The following is a 24,947-nucleotide window of genomic DNA, read 5'->3' on the forward strand; positions in this document are numbered from 1 at the left end:
CAACCCACCCTGCTCCCTGTCCCCTGACTGCCCCTGCCCCTTATCCAACCCCTCCGGCCCTCCCTAACCATGAGGCTCCTAGCAGCGTTTGGCTCAGCGCGGAGCCAGACACGCAGCCCCTCCCCCCGCCCTCAGCTCTGCCCTGCATTAGGCTGTGCCTGGGCACACCCCGTGTGCACACCTATGCAGGGTATACACAATGGAACTACATGTAATGAGATAAAAAGAAAAGGAGTACTTGTGGCACCTTAGAGACTAACAAATTTTTGCAGATACAGACTAACACGGCTGCTACTCTGAAACATGTAATGAGATAGCAGACAACAGAATGCAGGTAGGTGAAAACAATACAATCAACATCTCCTTTTGATCTGTTCTAACAAGTGGATTGGCTTGAACACACTCTGACTTTTTAGCATTTCTTTGATATTTGCATGCAAGTGAATTGCCCTATTGCTCTAGCCTGAGCTAGCAATCTGGGATTTATATATTTATTAAAGATCTGCAAAAACGGTGTGCGGGTGAGTAGAGAAGGTAGCAAAATTTGCAGCTGACCCAAAGTTATTAGATTAATCAGAATTTAAAGAGGACTGAGGAATTTCAGAGACCTGAACAAGCCAACTAGGAGCAGCAGGATGGCAAGTTAAGTTCAGTGTTGACATGCAAAGTAATGCACGCTAGAGGGAAAAATTTGAACTATTCATATACCTTGCAAGATTCTGAGGAAAGGAATTGCGTGTCTTTGTAAACAGGTCAATTCAGACTTCTGCTCAATGTGCAGCTGCAGTCAAAAACCAACAAGATGTAAGGCTGCATAAGGAATGGGATAGAGAATAATACGGAAAATACGATCATGCCATTATATAACTTAGTGATGCAGTCTCCAGAATGCTGTGTGTAGTACAGGTCACTCTGGCCCAGAAAGGGGATTGCATAACTAAAGGAATTTAAAAAAAGGGTGACAAGAATGCTCAAGGTCATGGAAAAAATCACAGGGAAGAGAGATTGAAAATGCTGTTTTCTTTACAAAGGAAATGAATGAGAGGGGACGTGATAAAAGTATATAAAACAATTAATGGTTTGAGAAAATAAATTGGGAATTTATGTTCTCTCTGACTCCTAACATGAGAACAAAGGAACATTTAATGAAATTAAAAGGTGGCAAAATCAAACCCGATGAAAGGAAATACTTTTTCACACAATGCGCATTTAGACACTGGAACACATTGTTACAGGAAGTCATTAAGGACCAGAACTTGGCAACATTAAAACAAAGATTGGACATTTATATGGAAAACAGGAATATCCAGTTATAATTAATTATGATAAAATGTTGGAAGGGATGTTAAACCTCCAGCTCCTGGGAGTAGCAGGGGATCCCAGACCCTCATAGGGCCATCTGTGCCCAAGTAGGCCAGCCAGCACCGCAGATGTCAAGCCAGGCAATGGACCCAGCTAAGGCCCCAACATCTAAGGGCAAGCTAGTTATGGGCCCATCCTCTAAAGCAGAGAGCATGCCCTGTCTCTGGACCGTTGACATCGATCCCCATCACCATGAACTAGGACCTCAGCACCGCAGCCTCAGTCCTTGGTTAGAAGATCCCACTCCCTGACACCAAGGTCCCCACCTACAAGGCATGGGACATCTAAATCACAATGCCGATCCCTGTACCCACTGCACCGTCGGGTCTCCCACCGGAGATCACCACGGTGCAGATCACTATTGCTAAGCGGTCTCCCAGGCGTCGATCCCTCCTGGTGTGGGATCATTCCCGGTTGCAGCACCAGTCTCTGGTTCCCCAATACCGCTCTTCAGGCAGGCACTGATCCTCCCCCTCTCCTTACCTGTTGCCAATGAGGGTCAGTCGGCAGACTCAGGCATCTACAGCACCGCCCTAGTCATTGGAAGGGCAATGGTCTGAGTCGAAGGGGAAGTTCAGCCCCTCACCTATAAAAGGCGAATCGCCACCGGCCCACGAAACCTGTGCGGCTCCTGCAGTGGCGGCATGGAGGCAGGGACAGTGGCCTCCTCAGTCGCAGTATTGGAACCCATGGGGTGTATCTGTTATGCCAGTCCCATACTTCCACTGTTCCTCCCAGGCCACATCGGACAAACTGCCCCCAGCACAGCTGGCACCACAGTTGGAGCACAGTGCCGAATCTGACATGGTGGTGACACCAATGCCCAAGGAGCCATCCCCAGACAAGCAAGGGAAAGCCGCCCTTCCCCCTGCAGTGCAGTCATCTTCGTCATCTCCAGATGAAGCAGTGGTGGGCCCCTGGCAAACAAGCAGCCCTCCCCAACGACTTCAAGGAGCACCAGGGCCTGCTTACAATGGGGGCTGCCAAGCTGAACTTGGAGGTCAAGAAGCTAGTGGAGGAGTCCAATGACCTCTTATATCATACCCTCCTCCACCCTGGCCCAGGTCATGTTGCCTGTCCACCCAGGGGGCCAAAAAATTGCTGTGTGGCAGACCCCCTCTTCCATTCCATCTACCTCTAAGAAGGCAGAAAAGAAGGACTATGTCCACACGAAGGGATTTGAATACCTGTATACCCATCCTCCTGCGGGGTCCCTGGTCATGTCCGTCGTTAACGAAAGGGACAGGCCAGTAGCACACCGAAAAATGAAGACACCAAGAGGCTGGACTTGTTTGGCAGGAAAATTTATTTCAACAGCCAGCCTGCAATTTCAGATGTCTAACCACCAGGCCCTGCTAGGCAAGTACAATTTCAACCTGTGGGACTCCATCAGAAAGTTCAAGGAGGGCCTTCCACAGGACCGAGCCCAGGAGTTCGCCACTTGGTGGACGAGGGCAAAACAGTGGCGAGAGGCACCCTCTAGATGGCCTGGGATGCTATGGACTCTGTGGCCTCTGCGGTGGTCATGAGGCGCAGCTCTTGGGTGCAGTCCTCCAGGCTCTCCCAGGAGATGCAGGATCTCCCATTTGAGGGAGCAGGGTTCTTCTCGGAACTGACCAATGCACGGCTCCATGGACTTAAAGACTCCTGTGCCGCATTCTGTCCCGTGGCCCTACACACACCTAAGCAGGCTAGGAAGCCATTCTGTTCCCCACCTCCGTTGAGGGCCTGGGGTGTCCCCCGATCCAGCTCCTACAGGAAGAAGGACAGAGACAACGGGTTTAAGCAGCAGCTCCTTTCATCGTCCCATTCCTCTGCCCAGTCTGGCCAAGGCTTCCAGAGGCCAAGGAAGCCAGAAGCAGGCATTTTGAGGATGCACTCAGGGATGGTGCCCCAGTCACTTCCCAGGATCCAGCATTCACAGGGTCTGTACCTCAGTCATGGGCGGTGCATGAACCGCCACCTGAGGGCAGGGCCGGCTCTAGGCACCAGCAAAACAAGCAGGTGCTTGGGGCGGCACATTTCTAGGGGCGGCATCCCGGCGCCAGCCATGCGCCCCTAGCAATGTGCCCCCGCTCGCCTCCGCTCCGCCCCCGGCTGCTCCCTTGAGCGCGCCGCTGCCGCTCTGCTTCTCCCCCGTCCCTCCCAGGCTTGCTGCGCGCCAAACAGCTGTTTCGCCCGGCAAGCCTGGGAGGGAGGGAGGAGAAGCCGAGGGGCGGCGCGCTCGGGGGAGGCGACGGCGGTGGAGCGGAGGCGAGCTGGGGCAGGGAGCGGTTCCTCTACCACCCCCGCTCACCTCCGCTTCGCCTGCTCCCCTGAATGTGCTGCCTCTCCCTCACCTGAGAGGGAGGGGGGAGAAGCGGAGCAGCGGCGTGTTCAAGGGAGCAGGCGGGAGCGGAGGTGAGCTGGGGTTGGCGGGGGGAGCCGCAGGAAGCAATGGGGGTGGGGAAATGTGGCATGCCCGGGGGAGGAGGCGGGGCCGGGGATTTGGGGAAGGGGCTGGGAAAAAGTGGAGTTAGGGCAGAGCCAGGGGCAGCCAAACATTTTTTTGCTTGGGGCTGCAAAAATCCTAGAGCCAGCCCTGGCTAGGGGAGGCTAGCCCCAGCCGCCCCAGGCCCAGAGTGCCGGGAAGGAGGGTGGACCGCACAGCGCCAGCCTCCACAGCTCCAGAGCATTGGGAAGGCGGGCAGCGCGCTGCCTCCCCAGCCCCAAACGGAGCACTGGGGGGCTGGAGTAGGAACCGGACTGAGGCTGCCACTTGCAGGGAGCCGGGGCCATGCCTGGCTGTTTGGGGAGGCACAGCCTCCCCCAGCCTATGCGACCTGCTGCTGGCCATGACATCAGTGTTCCTGCCTGAGAGGAATACGTGAGCGTTAGCATTCTAAGGGTTAATGGATGCCACTGTAGGACAATCACAATGGATTACTGTATCATTATTGGGAATAATACATTCCACTGGGACTTTTCCCCACCAGGTACAGTCATTCAAGCACAATTTTCTGCACTTTACCTTGCATGAGCTTTAACTGCTTCTCTCTTTCATGAATATATTAATTTATGACTAGTTAATTTTTTATTTAAACTTTTGTCGTGAAATATTAGTCATTCCAGCAGCACTGAGATTCCATGTGCTATGGATGTCTCACTTGTGAAAACATAAATGGATAATAAATCCAAATACAGCTGGAAAATACATCTTACTGACTGGGAATAAGAATTGTGCAGAGAAGATCCCATGCTGATTGAGAAGAGGGGACTTACTCTGCTTTCTTTCCCCTTTTCTGTCTTTACCTTTCTGTCACCCCTCCATGGCTGGAGGAAATGGGACAGGACTGACCAATTTACCCATAGAATGAATACAAAGCATGATGTCATCCAGCACTTAATTGTCTCAGACTCAGACAAGTGCTGGGGTGTCAGTACTAGAGCTGGCTGAATAGTGGGCTAAAAGTTAACAAAATTCAAAATTCAATTCCATTATTTTCATAACTCTTTCATTTGGTAGTTCTTGAGTGAACACTTGTATTCATGCCATAAAGTCTCAACAAGCCACCTTATATATCTTCTATAAAACTGGTTTGGAGTGAGGATGTTACAGATAGAAAGAGGACAGGTGAAAAACCCAGTGATTTTAAAATAAGCAACCAAGCTGCATAAATATAATGGACTGATCACTTAGCATGAACATCAGTGAGCCTAGGGAATAGGAGTGGGGATGCTCAAGCAACAGAAAGATCCCTTGCCTAGAGACACTTCGAACATGGTTCAGTGCCAGACCATCAAGCCAGTTGGTTTCAGTGTACTGTAGATATTTAGGCAGAGGTGCTCAGCACTTGGGGACAGTTTCCCTATGGAACCAGTTCTGTGTATAACAGAAGGTCATATGAGCTCCTGCTGGCCGGGATAAAGCCCACCAGATGTGATTTGATCATCAAGGTGAAATGCAAAAGTTGGCTAGCAGAAGCCAGTTTGGGATGTGATTTGTCAGTAATTACATGCTATGGCCATGACAAAAGAACATTTAATGCAAAGTCTGTTAGCCAATAAATCTGGCTGTTAGCTTTCTTCTTCCCTCATCCATCTGATTTTAAATCTGCGATCCATCTCATTGCCAAATATTGTTGATGCCTTACATAGAGTCTGCTTATCGCTTGTAGTCTTTCTCTCCCCCTATAAATTTCCCCAGTGCTTTCCTTCATAGTTTCCAGCAGTCTCCGTTTAGCCAGTCCAAATCTAAGTTTTTAAAAATGTTCCAAACCAAGGTGCCATGTGTCAGGACAGAAAAGTAGAGAGATTCCCTCCCTTTTATGGGGTTATTGTGCAAGCAGACAAAAGGCAGCTATGATGTGGTGTTGAGGGGCCATCAGGAAATTTGGTTGCAGACCAGGGTTTATTTTTGGAAGTGGAGTGGAAGGAGACTTTTTTTGAGGGAGTGGAGAGGAATTTTGGCAATAGGGAACACCTACTGGACACTGGGGATAAACAAAGGACATACAGGATTGTGTGTGTTTGTGTGTTGGGGAGACTAAGGGACGGAGGAAACCATAAAATTCCCTAACTCCCAGGAGAGAGACAAAAAAGGGGAGAAGCCAGGAGCCCCCACTTCCCAACAAAAAGCATATAGGAGATGCTCTCTGAAGATGCTGGTCAGTGGGGTAATGACCTGCTGCTCTTCCCTGAAGCCAAGAAGATAACTGCAAGTACAAGGAGACATCTCTTAGGAGAGAGTAGGTTTGTAACTCACTCAATTGCAGGGTGTCACTGTGAGTGCTAATGGTACACCAGTCCCCTAGATGTGTGGTAGCGTTCACTGTGTGTCATGAGTATGGGGGCAAGGCACTAGGTGTTCCTGGCATCAACCTCACAGCCCTTGGCGGGTTCCCATAAACACTCACGTTTTGAGGAATATAGGACTCTTCTGTTAGGGCTGCCAGAAACGAAACTCTGCAAATACCCCATTCTCAATTACTATAAGTTACAATAGAAGATCAACACCCCATTTCTAATCCAGTCCGCAATGAAAGCCCAATACAGGAGGGTAAAAGTAGAAGACTCTCATTGAGGTCTTCTCCACATCATCCCCTTGCTGTGCATGTCCAACTGACCTCATAACTCCTGGTAAAATGGATCTGAGCTGAAGCACTAGATCAGCTTCACTTCTTCTTTGGTGAAGTTTTGGATCTGGATCTGAATGTGGGAGTTTGGACCCATCTGCACTTTATAAAATGTGGCAAGTTATGAAAATTAATGCTATTAATTTTGTTTCTGTCCATTTATGGTATTTTCATATCCCTTTGGCTACCCTTTTCTCCTGTTTGGATGACCTTGCAGGGTCAACGTCACTGAGCAAGTGCACCAATTTGCCCTCAGGAAAGTTGCTTAGGAGGTAATGCCGATGCACTTATTTTTAATGACTTGTGTTAACAGAGCTCTAGCATACTTCAGAGTTGTAATTCAACACCTGTGCAGCTGCATCAGTAGTAGCAATGGAAATTACAGCATAGACAGGGCACTTGTGCTTTTACAACAACCAGGTTGTCTCCCATGATTGCATTTCAGAGACATTGTGTACATATTTCTCCAGCATATCTCAGTGCGAGGGTTGGCACTCATCAGTCCCCAGGTTGTGTTTTATGCTAATTTGCCATCTCCTTACAGTGACTGCTGAAAATTACTTACAACAATAAATTTAAATGAAAATGCATGCAGCTGAATTGAAAGACAGAGTTAACTTGCACATGCGCAAGACAGGAGTCCCGCAGCATTTTGAGGAATACTTTTTTGGGGGGTCTCTCCTGTGGGCTTTTTTTCACCCATTAATCTCTACATCTGCACCTCCGCGGGGCCAAGGGGGAGCTTTGTGAGTATTGTGAGGAGCCTTTCATGGAGGGAGTGGGGAAGTTGTGTGTAAACCTGGGGGTAGTCAATACACACTGTACAGCTGGGGATGGCCTGGTGGTTTGGCTATTCTTTGGTTACTTAGTGCAGGGACTTTGGTATTAGTACAGCCCTGGTGCTGGAACAATATTTATAGCAGGGGTGCTGAGGGCAGAAACCCTGTATTGGGGCTGTTACTACTTCAAGCCAGGGGTGCAGGAGCATCCCCAGTTTCAGCACTTCCGTAGTACAGTATCTATTGTTCTATTAGGCACAATAATTAATGACAATTCAGGGCTGTGGTTTGTTTACTCCGGGGTTGGGAGGGGGCAGAGCGGGCGCTGTGGCTTCCGCGGCACCACTTCCCCCTGCTCCAGGGGCGAGGCTTGGCAGCCTGCTCCACTTCAGCCTGCCGCCGCCTCTGGGAGCCACTAGAGGGCGCTGCGGGGCGCCTGGCACTACAACTCCCGTCGGGCCTTGCGGCTGCCACCACCCCGGGGAGGGGCGCGCACAGCCTGCTGGGGCTGGGCTGCGCGCGGGGCCGGCGCCCATGGTGGGTAGTGGCCGAGGGGCAGGGAGAACCGTTGGCTGCCGGGTCCATTCATCGCCGCTGCGTCCCCGCCGTGCCCGGCCGGGCGCCCCGCCGCCATGGAGGCGCTGATCCCCGTGATCAACAAGCTGCAGGACGTCTTCAACGCCGTGGGGGCCGACATCATCCAGCTGCCGCAGATCGTGGTGGTGGGGACGCAGGTGAGCGGGGCCGGGGCCGGGGCCGGGGCCGGGAGGGAGGCGCCCGGGGAGCGCGGGGCGGCAGCCGCCCCTTTGTGAAGGGCACCGGGGGACGCGGGCCTGGGAGGGGCGCTGGCTTCGCGCGGGGCCGGGCCCCGCTCCCGCCTGGTGCCCGAGGGCTCTGCGGGGCCGCTCCGGGGCCTGCCAGCCGGCGCGGGTGGCCCCTAGGGAGACCCGCCGGCGCCCTTCAGCGGGTGTCCCGCACGGCTGCGCCCAGCGCCCGTCAGTGACTGACTGCGCCTCAGCCCCGGGGGGCGGGGGAGGCTTGTTCCCTCTTCGGCGGGTGGCCTGAGCGGGGGGGAGGCGTGAAGCGACCGGCTCCAAATGCTCCTGTCCCGCTGAAGGTGACTGCGCTGCCCACGCCAGCATCCTGCCGTGTTGGGCCACCAGCAGGCCCCCGTTTTATTCTGGGCTCGACCTTCCTGACGGTGCTTACGCTGCATAACGCTGGAAAGGGGGTGTAGTAAGAGAGGGTTGGGAAGGTAACTCCTAACACCGCATCTCTGTGACCCTGGCCCTCTGCTCTCATGTCCAGTCATTTAACATCTCTGGCAGTTACTTGGATTGATTTCTGTTAAATGGCAATTTGGTGCAACTGCTTAAAAACCACAAACCTGTGTTGGTTCAAAATAATTGCAGCAAATGACTGGCTAAGTCTAGCCGTGCTAGTAGGTTTTAAAAACCAAATTGATACCATATTGTTGTTTTAAAAGGATGATCTCGACTTAAATGGTTTCAGAGTAGCAGCCGTGTTATTCTGTATCCACTGAATGCATCCGATGAAGTGAGCTGTAGCTCACGAAAGCTTATGCTCAAATAAATTGGTTCGTCTCTAAGGTGCCACTAGTACTCCTTTTCTTTTTTCTCAACTTAAGTGTGACCCATAATTTTTTTTAAACCAAGTTATAAATCCATAAAAAGGTTTTACCTATCAGACTGAAAATAGTTCTTAGACAAAGGTGCCCGTGCAGAGTTTGAAACCCAAATGTTGAGCACTAGGACACTGAAAGTAAAATGAATTAAAAGTAGTAGAGCTGAATTTTTTTCTGTTGTCTATACTTGGAGAAATGCAGAAAGTAAAGCGCATAAGTAATTACCAACTAAATTAGATTTTTAAAATTCTTTCATTTGTAGTAGTGTAAGGCAGTGTTGTTCTTGTAGCTAAAAAAAAAAAAGTTTACCATAGCTACTTAAGGTGACCGTATGCCTATGACAATAGCACTCAAATGGAGATGAGGCAGAGCCTATATATTTTGGCTGCACTTCTGCAGGTGGATCTACATGAACAGACTCTTGAGTCCCCATTGACTTCAGTGGAGCTTTCTGCAGGTACATCAGTCTGTCCACATGGATCCAGCTGCACGGCTGGTACATCTCCATAGCGAGCAGGATCCCATGGCAGCAAGTCTGAGCCTGTGTCTATAGACTTGGGTTGAGCTACGGCATTAAAAATAACTGTGTAGACATTCAGGTTCAGGCTGGATCTCTGGCTTTGAAGCCGTCTCCCCTCCCTAGGCTTCAGAGCCTGAGTTCCAGCCCAAGTCCTAATGTTTACAGCTATTTTTAGTGTCGTATCATGAGCCTGTTGATCTGGGCTCTGAGATTCACTACTGCAACATTCTGTGTAGAAGTACCCTTTGTTAAAAATTTTGGAAGAAAAAATTTGCTTAATTTTTAGGGTTGATGGGTCTTTTTTTTTGGTAAGTTATACCAAATCCAACGCAATTTCTGGATACTTGAGGATCAGTTATATTTATATATGGGGCAGATGGGAAATAGAATATCAGTAGCTCAGAAAATTATTTATTCAAGAGAGCTCTGTACATTCTGAACTTTGAAATACTTGTACTACAAAAGCAGCTGTATTGCTGAAGCACATAATAGGTCTGCTCTCTAAGCCAGTTAGAATGTAGTGGTCAAGAGCAGTACAGGAAGCAGCTGTCATTCTATTTTACCATCATTCATCAGATATACTAAATGACTGATGTATAATTATTCTAATAGACATAAAATACTTGTAATAGAACACTGTCAAGGATATATTTCCTGCTCTTAGGGAAAAAGTCTATTTTGCATTTACAGTTAAGTGCCTTACTATTTTTGTAGCAGAAAGGACACCATTATCCTCTGAAAACATTTAATCTCTTCCACTGATATGCTTATTCTTAATGTAAAAGAATTGTAAAACAATAGTTACAGTATTTTTCAGGGTAATTCACTTCCCAAAACGGGTGTAATTGTGGCATTCTTCCACCTGACCCTATGTTTGAAACTTTCCTTGCCTAACTTTGTGCATTTTATTGACATGGCAGTTTGGGGGCAAGAATCTCAAAGAATTAACAACTTTTCCTAGTTTACCATTCATAAATGCATAGAGCAAATAATGGTCTTAATGACCTTCCGTACAATGCATGTAATTTGAATAGTCCACTCTTATAAATATTCTGCTTTTATATTCGTAACAGCTCTGTAGTCAATTTCATAATGATCCTACTTACCTTGTAGATAAGGGTCTCATGACATTGTATTAAAGGGCTTTGTAAAGTCCGAATAAATTGTATCCTTCCTAATATTTTAACAGTAAAAATAATCATATTTGTTAGCTCTGATTGCTGTGATGTGAATCTGTGTTGTCTGCCCTCAGTGAAATTATAGCCTTTTGGGTGTGTGCTTGTTTTGTTCCTTTATTAAGGTTGGTTTATGGTTCTACAGGTTTCTGGACACTCCTTAAATTTCTTCTTAAATTGTTACATTAGCTTTATTACCTTATTTTAAGTAAATTTTGAAATGAACCTCCTTCAGATTCTCTGTGTAGGCCAGTTACTTCAGAATTTTGTGGTTAAATGCCATGTGGCCCTGGAATTCTTCTAAGATGTCTAATTTCCTAGTAGTTTGCTGGCAGATGAAGACTTTCTTTAATATTTTGCCTTTCTTCCTTTTGACTTTTCAAATCTGTTTCTGTATTCTTCACCTGCCTCATTCGTTGTGGAAAACGGACACTGTCAAATGAAAGAGAATTTCTCTATCTACTGTCAGTGAATTGTTCTCATTCTTTCCTTGTGTCTGTTTCTCTCCTTAAATTGCCTTTATTTTTTTTATATACATTCTATGTGGACAGGAATATTGTTTTAATCATCTGTAATTTTAATTTCACACACATCACTTTTGTTCTTCTATATTATAATGGTTCCACTCTTTCTTTGTATATAATATTTCATACCTTGCTTATGCCTTCTCTTATCCATGATATGTTTTGTGTTTTTCTGCATGCTGTGTGGATTCTATTTATTTCTACAATATTTTTAGCTAGAAATTGCCCATATCCCGTGGGCATGCATTTAATTTATCTTTGAACTCTTTCTATTTCCCCAGTGTGCTCCTTTCCTCCATTGCTTTGTGATTCAACATTTCCTGCATTCCTTGAAAATATGCTCTGCTGAACTTCAGTGTCCTATTTTTTCCCTTTGTAAACACATTTTAGTCCTAATTATAAAATATTTCCTAACTGGGCTTTGGGCACTATTATTCAGATGCCTCTGCCTCTCTAGTCATGTTCTGTGTTACTCCAAACAGTGTGAGAATTGTTCATTTTCCAGTTTTCTCTAGGTATTGTCCAGAGCAGCAATTCTGTGTCATAGTATAGATATTTTGCTAGCATTCTTGCCAGCCTTGGCAAAAGGAGTTGAGAGTTGTTACTAGTGGTTTCTGCCCTTTGAACCCTTCCCATTACACTAATCTTGTGTCACTAATTCTGGTTATTCTGTCATTCCTAGCAGTGAGTATGTGGTTCTATTTCTCCTTTGGTTTTATATGTTAGCTTTCTGCATTATCAAATTTTATGAAAAGGCACAGGCTGGAAATACTTATAAGCAACACATGCAATACAATAGTGCAATAGCATCCAACCACTCTGATGTCTTCATCTTATATCTGTACTTTGCTCTGTGGTTAAGACTTGTTACTTATAAAGCTTTATGGAATGGCCTCAACCTAATAGCACAAAACACTACAGTAAAAAGAAAGAAGGTGTAATATTGATGGTTCCCAAAACAATGAGTCTATTTGAATGTATATACATACAAAATACATGTGTGATAGTTATTGCTGTGGTTAATTGCCTACACTACAAAATCAGGTCTAGGTTCAAGAAGCGGTCAAACATGTGGCTCATTATACGCAATGAGAATATTATCATATTTGGCCATCTCGGTAGGGCATTAATCCAAATGGCTATGAATGAGGTAGCTTTACTCTTCCAGGTTATTGTTTGCCTTCTGCAGGGGGTTCCTAGAAATCATTGCCTCTCCCATTGATTTAAATAATGACTAGCTTAGTAGTAAACACCATTACAGAAATGCATTATGGGCAACCTATGCTATGTGTAAAATTGTGACCTTACTTGTGCATCCCAGGCATGGCTTTGGGATGGTATTTTAGGTGAGGTATTGTAATACTTAGCTGCACATGTGCTCATTAGTAGCACTTCTGAAATTGCCTCTCAGACGTATGTTTGTCTTCTGACTTATTAACTATTGTTTTGTTGCTATTTTGGGGCTTCCTATTGGCAAATGCCTAAATGTACTTCCCACTATTTAACATACAGCCTTCCTGCATGGATCTTTCAAAGAGAACAGCTGTTTTATTCTATTAATGGCTGTGAGTGTCACACAGATTTGGGATTGCCTTAAATTTATTTTACTTTCTATTGATTTTCTAATCTTGCTGAGTGGATGTGGTGTGCTTAGTACCCCAATGGTAGAACCATTCTGAATGTCATAATGTGGTATGTCAGGTTATGCATAACAGCTATCCTGCAAATCCACTGTATTCTGTTAGATAAAGTTAAGATTATAATTCTCACAGCAAGATACTGTTGGGGGGGAAAAATGTTTGTGAAGCCAGGTGTACGCTGTCAACTACTGGGATTCAGGGGCAAGTGTACCAGATGTTATATTGGGATATCCTCCTGGAGAGTTGGTACTTGTGCTAGCCATGGTTTAGTTTGTTAAATTTGAGTTCTCCTGCTTAGCTGCTAAGGCCTTGTCTCGACTGGGGATTTGTCCCAATTTCAGCTCTCAATTATAAAACAACGTTGTGGTTGCACTGTGTTCGTGTAAACCCCTGCTTTAGATAGGTCAAGCTGCAATTTGTCATTTACCCAGGTTTCAAGCAGGGGTATGCTCCACTTGGGAAAGCTCTGGTTTTCATGTCTGTAGAAGAGGTTTGCACCTGTGCATCTTCACCAGTGGCTGGCCACAGATGGCATAGAACTGCAAATGCATAATGCAGACAACAGCTGGCAAGGAGTGTGCGTTTGTCTCCCCAACTCCTTCCAGACCTGTTAGTTTTTATCTGCTGTTCACTGTGTCTGGTTTTATGTGTAGTTGTCTTTCTTCCTCTCAAGTGTCTCCTCCCCATGGTTCATACCCTGGCTGTTCTGGTGCCTGCTTTGAACAGGAGCAGTGATGTGAAATTGACATTAATTAGCTGTTTATTTTACACTTTCAAGACACTGTGTAATCTTCTTCTGATGTAGGTTGGATTGAGGAGTACTTGATGGTATGCTGTTCTTGTGCCTCTCTGGCCCTATCATTAGTTTCTGCAGAATTTTTTTAGGGCCTTTAGGTTTGTGAAGAAAACCTTCAGAATGTGATCAATGCCTCACTGTCTCTCACTGAGTCTGCAAATGGATGAATGAAAGGATAGTTGTAACAGAAGCATGAACTGTGTTCCCTTCATCTAAAGCAGTGCTACTCAAAGTGGTGGTCCGCGGACTAGTGCCGGTCTGCGAGCCATCGGCTGCCGGTCTGCGCGCACATTGGAAAAAAAAATTGCTGGTCCCACACATCAGATAGCTTGAGAAGCACTGAACTAAAGGATTTTAATATTGAAGCTGATGACAGTGTTAACTATTTTACTGCTGATCAGTTTAGTGGATACATCTAGCTAGTTAGAGTGTGTGGGTAGAGCTGAGTATAGATAGACTTGGAAGGATTAGATTTTGATTGGTAAAAGTCAGCAAACATCAATTTCCCCACGAATGAATGAAAAGATATTTCCATTGATGATGATGATAATCTATGGATAGGCAAGAGAGAAAAATGGTGTTGAGAAGTTATTAGAATTGGCTTTAAGGCAGGGTGGATAAAAATCAATGATTTAAAAAAAATTGGATTTTTTTATTTAAATCTGATTTTTTTTGATAAAATGCTTTTTGAGGAAAAACCCTATCTAAAGATAGTTTTAATTAAGATACGTTATAGCTCAAAGATATCTCATCATGGAATAGGGATTATAAATTCTAATTCTATAGTATGAGACCATATATTCATGTAATGTTTAAGAAAAGTTTTGTAAATGACTTCCAATAGTTCATGGATTAGGGACCCAATCTTATGGGGTTCCACAGGCTTCTGTATAGATTATTTAGGTTAATCTTTATCTACACAACGGGATTCAGTGCTCAGTCTAGAACAGGGATCGGCAACTTTTCAGAAGTGGTGTGCTGAGTTTTCATTTATTCACTCCAATTTAAGGTTTCGTGTACCAGTAGTACATTTTAAAGTTTTTAGAAGGTCTCTTTCTAGAAGTCTATAATATATAACTAAACTATTGTTGTATGTAAAGTAAATAAGGTTTTTAAAATGTTTAAGAAGCTTCATTTAAAATTAAATTAAAATGCAGAGCCCCCCCGGTGGCCAGGATCTGGGCAGTGTGAGTGCCACTGAAAATCAGCTCGCATGCTGCCTTTGGAATGCGTGCCATAGGTTGCCTACCCCTGGTCTAAAAGATGCCATCAGAGATGCTTAGTTTTGCAGTTCTCAAACTGGATTTGTGTCTCCAGAAATAACATGCTTGTTAACAGCAAAAATGTTTTAAATAAATAAATAAAATATAGAAGTGAGAAATAACAGACCTCAACCCTATTATCCCTCTGCAAATTTTGTGTACTCAGATTCAATCCCTTACCTCTTTCTAAAAGTGCAAAGTTTCAAAAAGTTCAGTGAATAGAGGATTGTTGGGGGTGGAATAGATCTGGACAAGGAGTAGAAGTCTGGAGATAAATGGTGGGAAGGGAGGGACAGGCAAGAGAAACAAAAGTGAAACTGAGCAGTATATTCCCAAAGTCTTATCTTTCTGAGTGTAGCCTTCATTGATTTGAGATCTACCATACCATTCTCTCACTAGAAGGGAAGACCTATAATGGCAGCAGGCCGTAAAAGAGACCCAGTTTGGGAATAAGAACCATTCAAGAAATATATGTTTGCTGATGATGTTTTAAAGAAAGTCACACCAATGAACAGGTAGAAGTCATTTAAGCACTTGGATTCGGAGACTTGAAGTGATGATCTCACTTTTAATAGCAGTAGCTGCTTCTGTCGGTGTAGAAAGAATATTTTCTTCCTTTGGACTACTTCATTCCAAATTGAGAAATTGTTTGGGTCCTGAAAAAGCAGGAAAGCGTGTTTTTCTTTTCCAGATTATGAACAAACAGGAAAATGAAGGTGAAGACAACTGAGTTAGCTGCAGAAGCCAATATTTTAAGTTTCTCATATTGACCTGGCTGACAGTCGATTGATTTTTTCTTAAATATTTCATTTAACTATTTGAGTTAAAAACAATTTTAACAAAAACCTGATTAAAAGAAAACTTGTATGTTTAACTAAATTTAAAAATTCATATGCTTGTTTTGTTAAAATATGTTTGCTGTTGAAGAAAAAAATCCAGAATACATAACGTTGTTTTTTAGTTAAATAAAACAATTTAAATGTCTGTCTGGTGATGTTCTCCTCCTAATACAGCCTGGCAAGAAAATCCTCCAAATATTAATCATTAACTTGTTGAATAGGAGATAGTTCACCTCCCAGTGACTTCATAAATATCTGCTTCAATTACCTTTGGCCAGTGAAATAACCAAACAATCATTCATTTTCTGATATAGCTGCAAAACTAATCAGAAAAGTTTTCAAAATAAATCACTTAAAAAATGTATAGTGTGTACCTTTTAAAAATGAAACCTACATCTATCTCTGAGTTGAAAAGGATATGTATTAAGGTTATAATAATCAACAAGAATGCACTTTTATGTAGAAATTCATGATTAAATTGAGTCTTCCTAACTAGTGATTTAAATCAAATCCACCCTGCTTTAGGGACATTTACTTTTACTCCTGAGGGCATTCTGCGCCAAAAAAATAAAAATTCTGTACACAGTATTTTAAAATTCTGCAAATTTTATTTGTCAAATAAATGTGGAGGCTCCAGCATGGCATTGGGGAGCAGAGGCCACTGGCTGCACAGAGGTGGGAGATCACTGTGCATCTCTCCCCCCAGGGGACACGTACTCAGTGGTGAGTCTGCACCCAACCCTGACATAGCGTAAGGACCGGGCCTGCCCCAGAAACAACCCAGGTCTCTGCCTCTCTGGGTCAGGTGCACCAGGTGTGGGCAGGCAGGCTGAGCAAGGCAGGATCCAAGTGTGGGGGGGATCCAGCTGTGGATTGAGAGGGTTCTGTTTAGGGCAATCTGGGTGCGGGTGGCTCATTGGGGGATCCAGGTGCGCAGGGGATTGGATGCACAGGAGCTTGTTGAGGGGGAGGAAGGTTCTGGGTGCAATGGCAATGGGACTGCAGGGGGGTCCAGGTAAAGGTGGTTGGAGCTCAGCTCGGGGGAGGGTGTCTGGGTGTTGGGGAGATAGAACTTTGCAAGGGGGTCTGGGTGTGGGGGGTCAGTGTGGGGTCCAGATGCTGGGGAAGTGGGGCTTAATGGGGTGGGGATACAGGTGCAGCTGGTTGGGGCTCGTTGGGGTGGTCCAGGTTCAGGGGAAGTGGGACTCGGCAGGAGGGTCTAGGTATGAGGGGGTCTGGGCAGATGGGGGAGCAGCTCCCTGTACAGGGATCCCTCACCCTACAGTTGAGGAATGATGGGTTCAGGGAGCAGGAAGCGGAGGTGGAGGGGGGTTGCAGAGCTTCCTGCAGCTGTGGGGGAAATCTGGAGGTGGGTCTGACCTGGCCCCAGATGCCGTGCAGGGGAAGAGGAAGTCCCATCCTCCGCAGCCCAGCCAGGACTAGCAGCCGAGCCTGATGCAGGGTAGGAGCCACCAGCCGGGTCTTCCCCAGTCCCGCCTCCTGCCCCAGTGATTTACCTCTGCTGGCTGCCCTGGGCACCCAAAACATACTACTGGGGAGGGTTGCATGACCACTCTTGTGGCTTCCCTTTGTTTCCCTGTCAGAAAGTCATTTTTCTTCAGGGAAGCAAAGAAAACTGCAGGGGATGTAAATTCTGTGTATACGCAGTAGCACAGAATTCCTCCACGCATATACTTTGTATATGTTGACATAGATGTGGACAATTTGTGTTTTAACAGTTATGAAGAGTTAACTTTTTGAACTGCAACATGTCATTAAATAATTCTGCCCCCCAATTTCCTGCAACTTATGAAAATTTAAATTGATAAAAATAAAAGCTTAAAACCCATAATTTTGTACAACTGTGAAAGTTTAAAATCAATAAAGTAAAATACTTAAACATTGATATTTTCTGTTGAAACTATTTAAAAAAAAAAAAAATTCTGCCAAGCCTAAGTTTAAAGTACTGCCATTTTTTCATAAGAACATAAGAATGGCCATACTGGATCAGACCAAAGGTCCATCTAGCCCAGTATCCTGTCTTCTGACTGTGCCAATGCCAGGTGCTCCAGAGGGAATGAACAGAACAGGTAATCATCAAGTGATCCATTCCCTGTCACCCATTCTCAGGTTCTGGCAAACAGAAGCTAGGGACACCATTCCTGCCCATCCTGGCTAATAGTCATTGATGGACCTATCCTCCATGAATTTATCAGGGTTCAAAAAAGAACTAGTTACAGTCTTGGCCTTCACAACATCCTCTGGCAAAGAGTTCCGCAGGTTGACTATGCATTGTGTGAAGAAATATTTCCTTTTGTATGTTTTAAAGGTATTGTAAAAGCATTTTTTTTGTAGTTTTTCAAAACTGGAATTGTCATCTGTGAAGCTAACAAACCGAAAAGGATTATCACAATGGACTGCTCCACTAAGGATCTTCATGCTGTACCAAAAGCATTGTTAAGATTTCCAGCTGCACTAAGAGGCTGTGAAATTTACCTGTCTTGAATGCCTTGCATCAGTTGTGCAAAACTTTTGATTCAAGGTCAGTATCAGAGATACAATACTTGTAACTAACTGGCATCATACCTGGCAGACAGAGGCTAGGGATGCCATCCCTTCCCATCCTGGCTAATAGCCATTGATGGACCTATCCTACAGGAATTTATCTAGTTCTTTTTTTGAACCTTGTTGTAGTGTTGGCTTTCATAACATCCTCTTGCAAGGAGTTCCACAGGTTGGCTGCTTTGTGTGAAGAAATACTTCCTTTTGTTTGATTTAAACGTGCTGCCTATTAATTTCATTTGGTGACCCCTAGTTCTTGTGTTATGAAAAGGAGTAAGTAATACTTCGTTATTTACTTTCTCCACACCAGTCATGATTTTATAGACCTCTATCATATCCCTCCTTGGTCGTCTCTTTTCCAAGCTGAAAAGTCCTAGTCTTATTAATCTCTCCTCAGATGGAAGCTATTCCATACCCCTAATTATTTTTTGCCCTTTTCTGAACCTTTTCCAATTCCAATATATCTTTTTTTGACTACATCTGTTCGCAGTATTCAATATGTGGGCGTACCATGGATTTATATAGAGGCAATATATTTTCTGTCTTCTTATCTATATCTTTCTTAACAATTCTCAACATTCTGTTCGCTTTTTGAACTTCCGCAGCAAATTGAATGGATGTTTTCAGAGACCTATCTACAATGACTCCAAGATCTTTCTTGAGTGGTAACAGCTAATTTAGACCCCATCATCTTATGTACAGTTGGGATTATGTTTTCCAATGTGCATTACTTTGAATTTATTAACATTGAATTTCATCTGCCATTTTGTTGTCCAGTCACCCTTTGCAGTCTGCTTGGGGCTTAACTATATTGAGTAGTTTCTGCAAATTTTGTCACCTCACTGTTTACCCCTTTTTCCAGATAATTTATGAATATGTTGAATAGGACTGGGCCCACTGCAGACCCCTGGGGGACACCCTATTTACCTCTCTTCATTCTGAAAACTAACTATTTATTCTTACCCTTTGTTTCCTATCTTTTAACTAGTTATCAATCCATGAGAGGACCTTCCCTCTTTTCCACTGACTCCTGCTTGCTGCCAGGGCTCTGTTCACCTTCTGAGTGGCAGAGTGCCTTTTCCAAATACTTGATAACGTTTTTTTTGGTTAATCTGTTTTACCCTGGTGCCTTAATCCTGCCCACACGTAAAAAAAATTGTTTCCAAAAGAGCTGGGGGGGGGGGGGGAAATCAATTTGACAACCACAAACATACTCTCTAAATCTAGAGAAATCTGTAATGTATGTTAGAAGCTGTTGGAGAAGATTCCTACACATGATGATCACAAGGCACAGGCTTCATGTTGTCAAATGTCTGAATAATAAATCTCTAGCAATGAGTTTTCTTGTTTGGAATTTAGAATCAGTTTGAGACTACAGTAGAACCTCAGAGTTACAAGCATCTTGGGAATGGAGGTTGTTCATAACTCTGAAATGTTCGTAACACTGAACAAAATGTTATGGTTATTTCAAAAGTTTACAACTGAACTGTGAATTTAATATAGCTTTGAAACTTTATTATGTAGAAGAAAAATGCTGCTTTCCCTTTATTTTTTTTAATAGTTTACGTCTAACAGAGTACGCTACTGTATTTGTTTTGTTTTGGTCTCTACTACTGCCTGATTGTGTGTTTCCAGTTCCAAATGAGGTGTGTGATTGACTGGTCAGTTCACAACTCTGGTGTTTGTAACTCTGAGGCGGTTCTTTAGCTATTTTTAAGATACAAGATGGCTTGGTTTTTTTTGCTATATTGCAAAGTGGAATTTTATTGTTTTAAAAAGGTTTGAGCACAACTGTTGTAATATGTCTGTACAGTACTACTTATGAGTATGGAAAGGCCTTCCACTGGAACTTGTTTGAATGGTCAATATCCAACATCACTGTTTCATGGCACGACTTGGAAGAATTGCAGTCAGCTGTAGTACTGAGTTGAAACTCCAGCAAAGCAGAAGAGTATACTGGCTCAATTTGTTGTTATAGAATGTATTTATTGATGAAGGATTTGCAGTTGATACCTTTTTGCTGTATCTCACCTTTCTGCCAAAAATCAGAGGGCTGTGTGTGCGTATGCACAGGGGATATAGATATGGGCTACCCCTTCTGAAGCCTGCTTGGAGTGCAGTTCTACTCTAAAAAGGAACTATATGAAAACTCATGAGTCCAGCTTCCTGTGTTTTTAAGAGTCCACTCTGCTGCCGTTATTAAATATGCTTTACTCTTGTTAGCCCTGTAGAGCCAATGCAACTTAGGCTTGTCTACACAGCAAAATTGACTGGAATAGCTATTGTGTACTTAGCCATTCTGCAATACCTATTCCATAATAGTTTCCCATGTGCATACTTTATTCCAGAAATATTAATGCACTTCCAAAGTAAAGTAATTATTCTGGAATAACATCCATGTGGGGAGCTGTTCCAGAATAGCTATTGTGTAGCTACTTACTCTACAGTAGCTACCCCAGTCAATTTCCCTATGTAGACAAGTCCTTAGAAAAAGTGAACTAGATTCTATTCCTCCCTATGCATCAGCTATGGAATTGCTTACTAAATTCAGAATATGGGGCCAAATAGTTACAACTGTGCAAACTGCTGAAAGATGATGGGTTTTACACAGGTGTTACAGAGAGCATAATCTGGCCAGCTGAACTTTTACTACTGTATTTGTGATTGTATGTAAGAAGGAAAGAATGCAGCTTTGCAAATCCCACATGGAATCTCAAAGCAGGGCTGGTAGTTAGTTTTAAGAAAATGTTGAGGAGATAATTCTGTCCTATAGTGAAAGCTTTTGGTATTTCTGAGTTCTCATTGCAGTTATCTCATATTGTAGGGAAAACTCTGATATTGACATCACTGCTTTGCTAAATCAGGGCTATAATGCCTGTGCTTTGCTCTGTGGTCCTACTTTAAGCCTAAGTTATCTCATGCATCAATTCTGTACCTTTTCCCACTACTGCAGTTGTGTGTAGCTCTGCAAAAGACGATGCATTTACAAATTATCCTTATTGAGGATTTGAAATTCCTCAATTGTTGCATTTGACAACTTATCCCTTACTGGAAACACTTTTTAAAATGAGAAACTTTATCTTGGAAGCTACAAAAGGACCTAATGATAAATTTAAAGAGCAACGATCAATTTAAACTGTTGTTTGACAATATCTACAGCTAGTACAAGTTCATTAGTGTTAATGTGTGAAGTGAAATTAGGTGAGGGTGCAGTTCTTGTCTGAAAATGACTGTAAACTGATATTGTAGGGTTTGTTTTTTATGTATCATTAGTTATTGATTGAGAATGTTTCGGTCCGAGAAAAAAGATGTCTTTCTCAGTCCTGCAAACTCATAATGGAATCTGAGTAAACCTGAGTTTATGCCTTCTTATGTAGTCTCACTCATATTAAGATTCTGCAGAAGAAATTCTTCTGAACCACTGCAACCCATCTGTATTGTACAAGTGTGATTTAGGAAAGAATTTGGCCCTATTTGGAACTTATGGTATGGGTACATCTACACAGCAACTGGGAGATGTGATTCCCAGCTCGGATAGACGTATGTGCACTAGCGCTGCTTGAGCTAATGCATAAAAATAGCAGTATGGCCATAGTGGTGTTGCCAGTTGTTGGCTGCATGTGTTCTCTCTGTGTGCTGCAATGGGTCTGGCCAGATGGCCCATACAACAGACTTCGATGGAATTGTCCAAGAAGACTACAAACTTGGTTCAGTGGCAAAGGCGCTCCACCAGATTTATTGTTAAGGAAGCACAGTCCTAATGCCCTGGCTCAATGGTTACAGGTACAATAATTAAGGCTACGTTTTTTCACGGATATTTTTAGTAAAAGTCATGGACAGGTCATGGGCAATAATGAAAAAATCACGGACGCCCGTGACCTGTCCTTGACTTTTACTAAAAATACCTCTCACAAAATGGGTAGCCTGGGCAAGGGTGGTGGGGGCTGGGAGCTCCAGGGTCCCCCTCTGCTGGAGGCTCCAAGTTGTGGGGGACCCCCCTGCCACCCACAGCATCCGGAAGCTCTGGGGGTCCCTCTTGCCGCCAGGTCCCCCCTGCCATCTGCTGTAGATGGGCAGGGAGCAGTGGGGTCCCCTTTGCGGGCGGGGAGCAGTGGGGTCCCCTGCCTCCCGTGGTGGCCAGGAGCGGTGGCAGCGTGGAGCTGCGGGGGTCCCCCCTGCCACTGTGCAGGTGGCAGGGGATCCTGCAGCTGGCGCTGGCTGAAGTCATGGAGGTCTTTGGAAGTCACGGAGTCCATGACTAAATCTCAGCCCTAACAATAATACATGTATGTGTGTTACAATGAACCAGCCCAGTAAGGGATGTGACTTTCCGCTCCCCCCTCAGCCAAAGACACCTCCTCTGTGACTACTCTTTTATACATTGATACAAACAAGTTACATATTGCCCCTCTGATGTGGTTAGTTACCACCCTTTACATTGTACATGTTGGTTCAATCAAAACATCTTTATCCATCACCTTGTAATCTTTAGGAGGGGTCAGTGTGTCCCCATATCATCTTCGGGGAGTGTATTTACACCATAACTTTGTATCGGGGTGTTCTGGCATGATCTTCTGGAATATGTTTTTGCAAGTGTCCAGCGCCTAGCACTTTTTAGGAGTGTTTTTGCAACACCAGCCGTGTTCTTGCCAAGTTCATGTTCCGGACAGTGAACCTGCAAGCAGGCATGTTTTGTTACAGAGCTCAACTTTTGCTCATAGCCTGACTCTTGCTAACTTTGCATTATATAAGCAGGGCCTTAGGCTTTAAAGGAGGTCTTATGTCTCCGGGCTCTCTTTTTCTACTACAAATGCTATGGGTGGCAGTTTGGGCTAGTAGCCTGAGTATAGGCCCTTCTGACCCCCAGCTACATACTTGGCGGCTTTTGTGAGCTGTCATCCATGCCAGCTTAGCCACACTGCTACTTGTAGGCACTAATGTGAGCAGAACTTGTGTGTGTATGTGTGTGTGTATATATATATATATATATATATAGGTGTACCCTATATCTTTACCTCAGAGTTAATGTAAATTATCTATGCTCAAGCTAACTCCTCTTGAGTTAACCTGGTTTGAGTGAGAGCATCCATCCTGCAAAATAACACTGGAGCTACACAGAGTGCGGGATGTGAGCTGCTGATGAGTTCTGCTAACTCCAGCTGTGTTCTCTTATCTCCTGGTCAGCCAGCCAACTTGAGGTAAAAACATCATCAGACTCAAGTTACGGATTTTTGTGTGTGGATAGACTTAAGCCAAGAGCTGCCTGTAACTCAGTTTATCAGTGAAGACATCAGTTGTGGATGGACGAAGAGAAATAGAATCAAGCCCCGTTTTCTAACTGTTGGCTCTGTAGAGTTGCTTGGGTAGAAAGTAGTTAAAATGTACAAATCAGAAGATATGTCCAAAATTCACATAGGGAACAGGTCTGTGGAATGAGTGCCATATTTATGTAGTTATTTTTCAGAGTGGTTCCACATTCCAGTTCAGATTATTTAGGTGTGATTATTTTGGACTTTTTTTCATCATAATGTAACTCCAACTGTGGTTTGCAAATCTGACAACAGCATAACTTTTAGTGTGGTTTTTAAGTCTTTCTCAATTTTTGGTAAAATAGCTCTCTCCCAGAGCATGAAGCTCTTATTTTTTTTAATTTTTTTTTTAATTAAAGTTTAGGCTGTTGAAATTCTGAGTAACGATTGAAGGTTTTGGCCCTGTATACTTGAGAAGGAGATAAATTCTAAGGTATAAGTTGTATTCATAAATATTCTCTTTAATGTTCTCTTGCTGTCTGTTTTCTTTAGTGGGGCAGGTAGTGATTTGGTTGTCTTGTCCCATCACATCAATAAAAATCTGTTACTACTTTGCACTTTATAATTTAACCCCTTAGCAAGTCACTTTTTAATCCTATTCTCTTATCCTCCTTTCACTGTGTCCATCTCTCACTGTGGCACCTTAATCTGCTTTTGTAAACAATGATATGGTTAGGTTCATGACCTCCATATCAGTTCTTGACTTTAAACTATTGGTAAAGAAACAGCTTTCTATGCTAAAGATAATGAAGGGTAGCAGCAGCTTATTTTGGGAATAAGACAGTTGTTACCAAATTTTATTTACTATTTTGATTTAAATAGTACCCCTGTGACAGTGTACAAACCCTGCACTGGAAAGGAAGGGGGTAAGCAGCTACTTTGGACCAAGGCAGCCCTGCCCCGCCTCACCTGCAAAGCATGCATGGGCTGGAGGAAGAACTTAAAAGGGGAGCAGATCAGCTCAGTAGCTGGCTGGTGGAGGTGGAGAACTGACCTACATGCTGATCTCTTGGGAAGGAGCACTGCAGGAGCTGCTACTGGCTGTACCCCCTTTGCCAAACCCACAGAGAAGGGACTTGCAGCTCTCCGAAGATCTGAGACTTTTTGATTTCAGTTATTTCATATTTTTACTTTATCCATTGGGAAAAGAGGGATTTGGTAGGAAGTGATCCAGGGAGGCGAGACAGCAGTCTAGCACTTTGAGAAGCAGGACTTAGCTTCTTACTACTGGGCCCTGGATTGGAACCCAGTGGAGAGGGTTCCGTGGAGCTAGTGTGTAGCAGGTAGACTTGTCAGTATGCTCAATGATTATTAAATAACTACCATGATGGTGGGTGATAATTTGGGGACTCAATAATTCACTGATTGCCAAAGACCTTTTTAGCTCCCTGTCCTCTATTCTTATCTCCTCAACTGCAAA

At 44.1% G+C, this 24,947-nt stretch overlaps 1 protein-coding gene across 11 annotated transcripts in view; it reads left to right on the forward strand.

Moving 5' to 3' along the window:
- The first annotated feature begins 7,633 nt into the window (after positions 1 to 7,633).
- Positions 7,634 to 24,947, forward strand: part of DNM1L (dynamin 1 like) — a 59,401-nt gene continuing 42,087 nt past the window's right edge. For 3 of the 11 annotated variants that reach the window (XM_037878743.2, XM_037878757.2, XM_043541061.1), the window contains exon 1: positions 7,748 to 7,989. In XM_037878743.2, coding sequence (XP_037734671.1) covers positions 7,888 to 7,989 — 102 coding nt within the window. In that variant the 5' untranslated portion in view covers positions 7,748 to 7,887. Of the gene's footprint in view, positions 7,990 to 18,053; positions 18,199 to 24,947 lie in introns of those variants that run through there. The other 8 variants (XM_037878735.2, XM_037878751.2, XM_037878723.2 and 5 more) reach the window with 6 other exon arrangements.

The sequence above is a fragment of the Chelonia mydas genome, chromosome 1 (genome assembly GCF_015237465.2).
Source record: "Chelonia mydas isolate rCheMyd1 chromosome 1, rCheMyd1.pri.v2, whole genome shotgun sequence".
Lineage (NCBI taxonomy): Eukaryota > Metazoa > Chordata > Testudines > Cheloniidae > Chelonia > Chelonia mydas.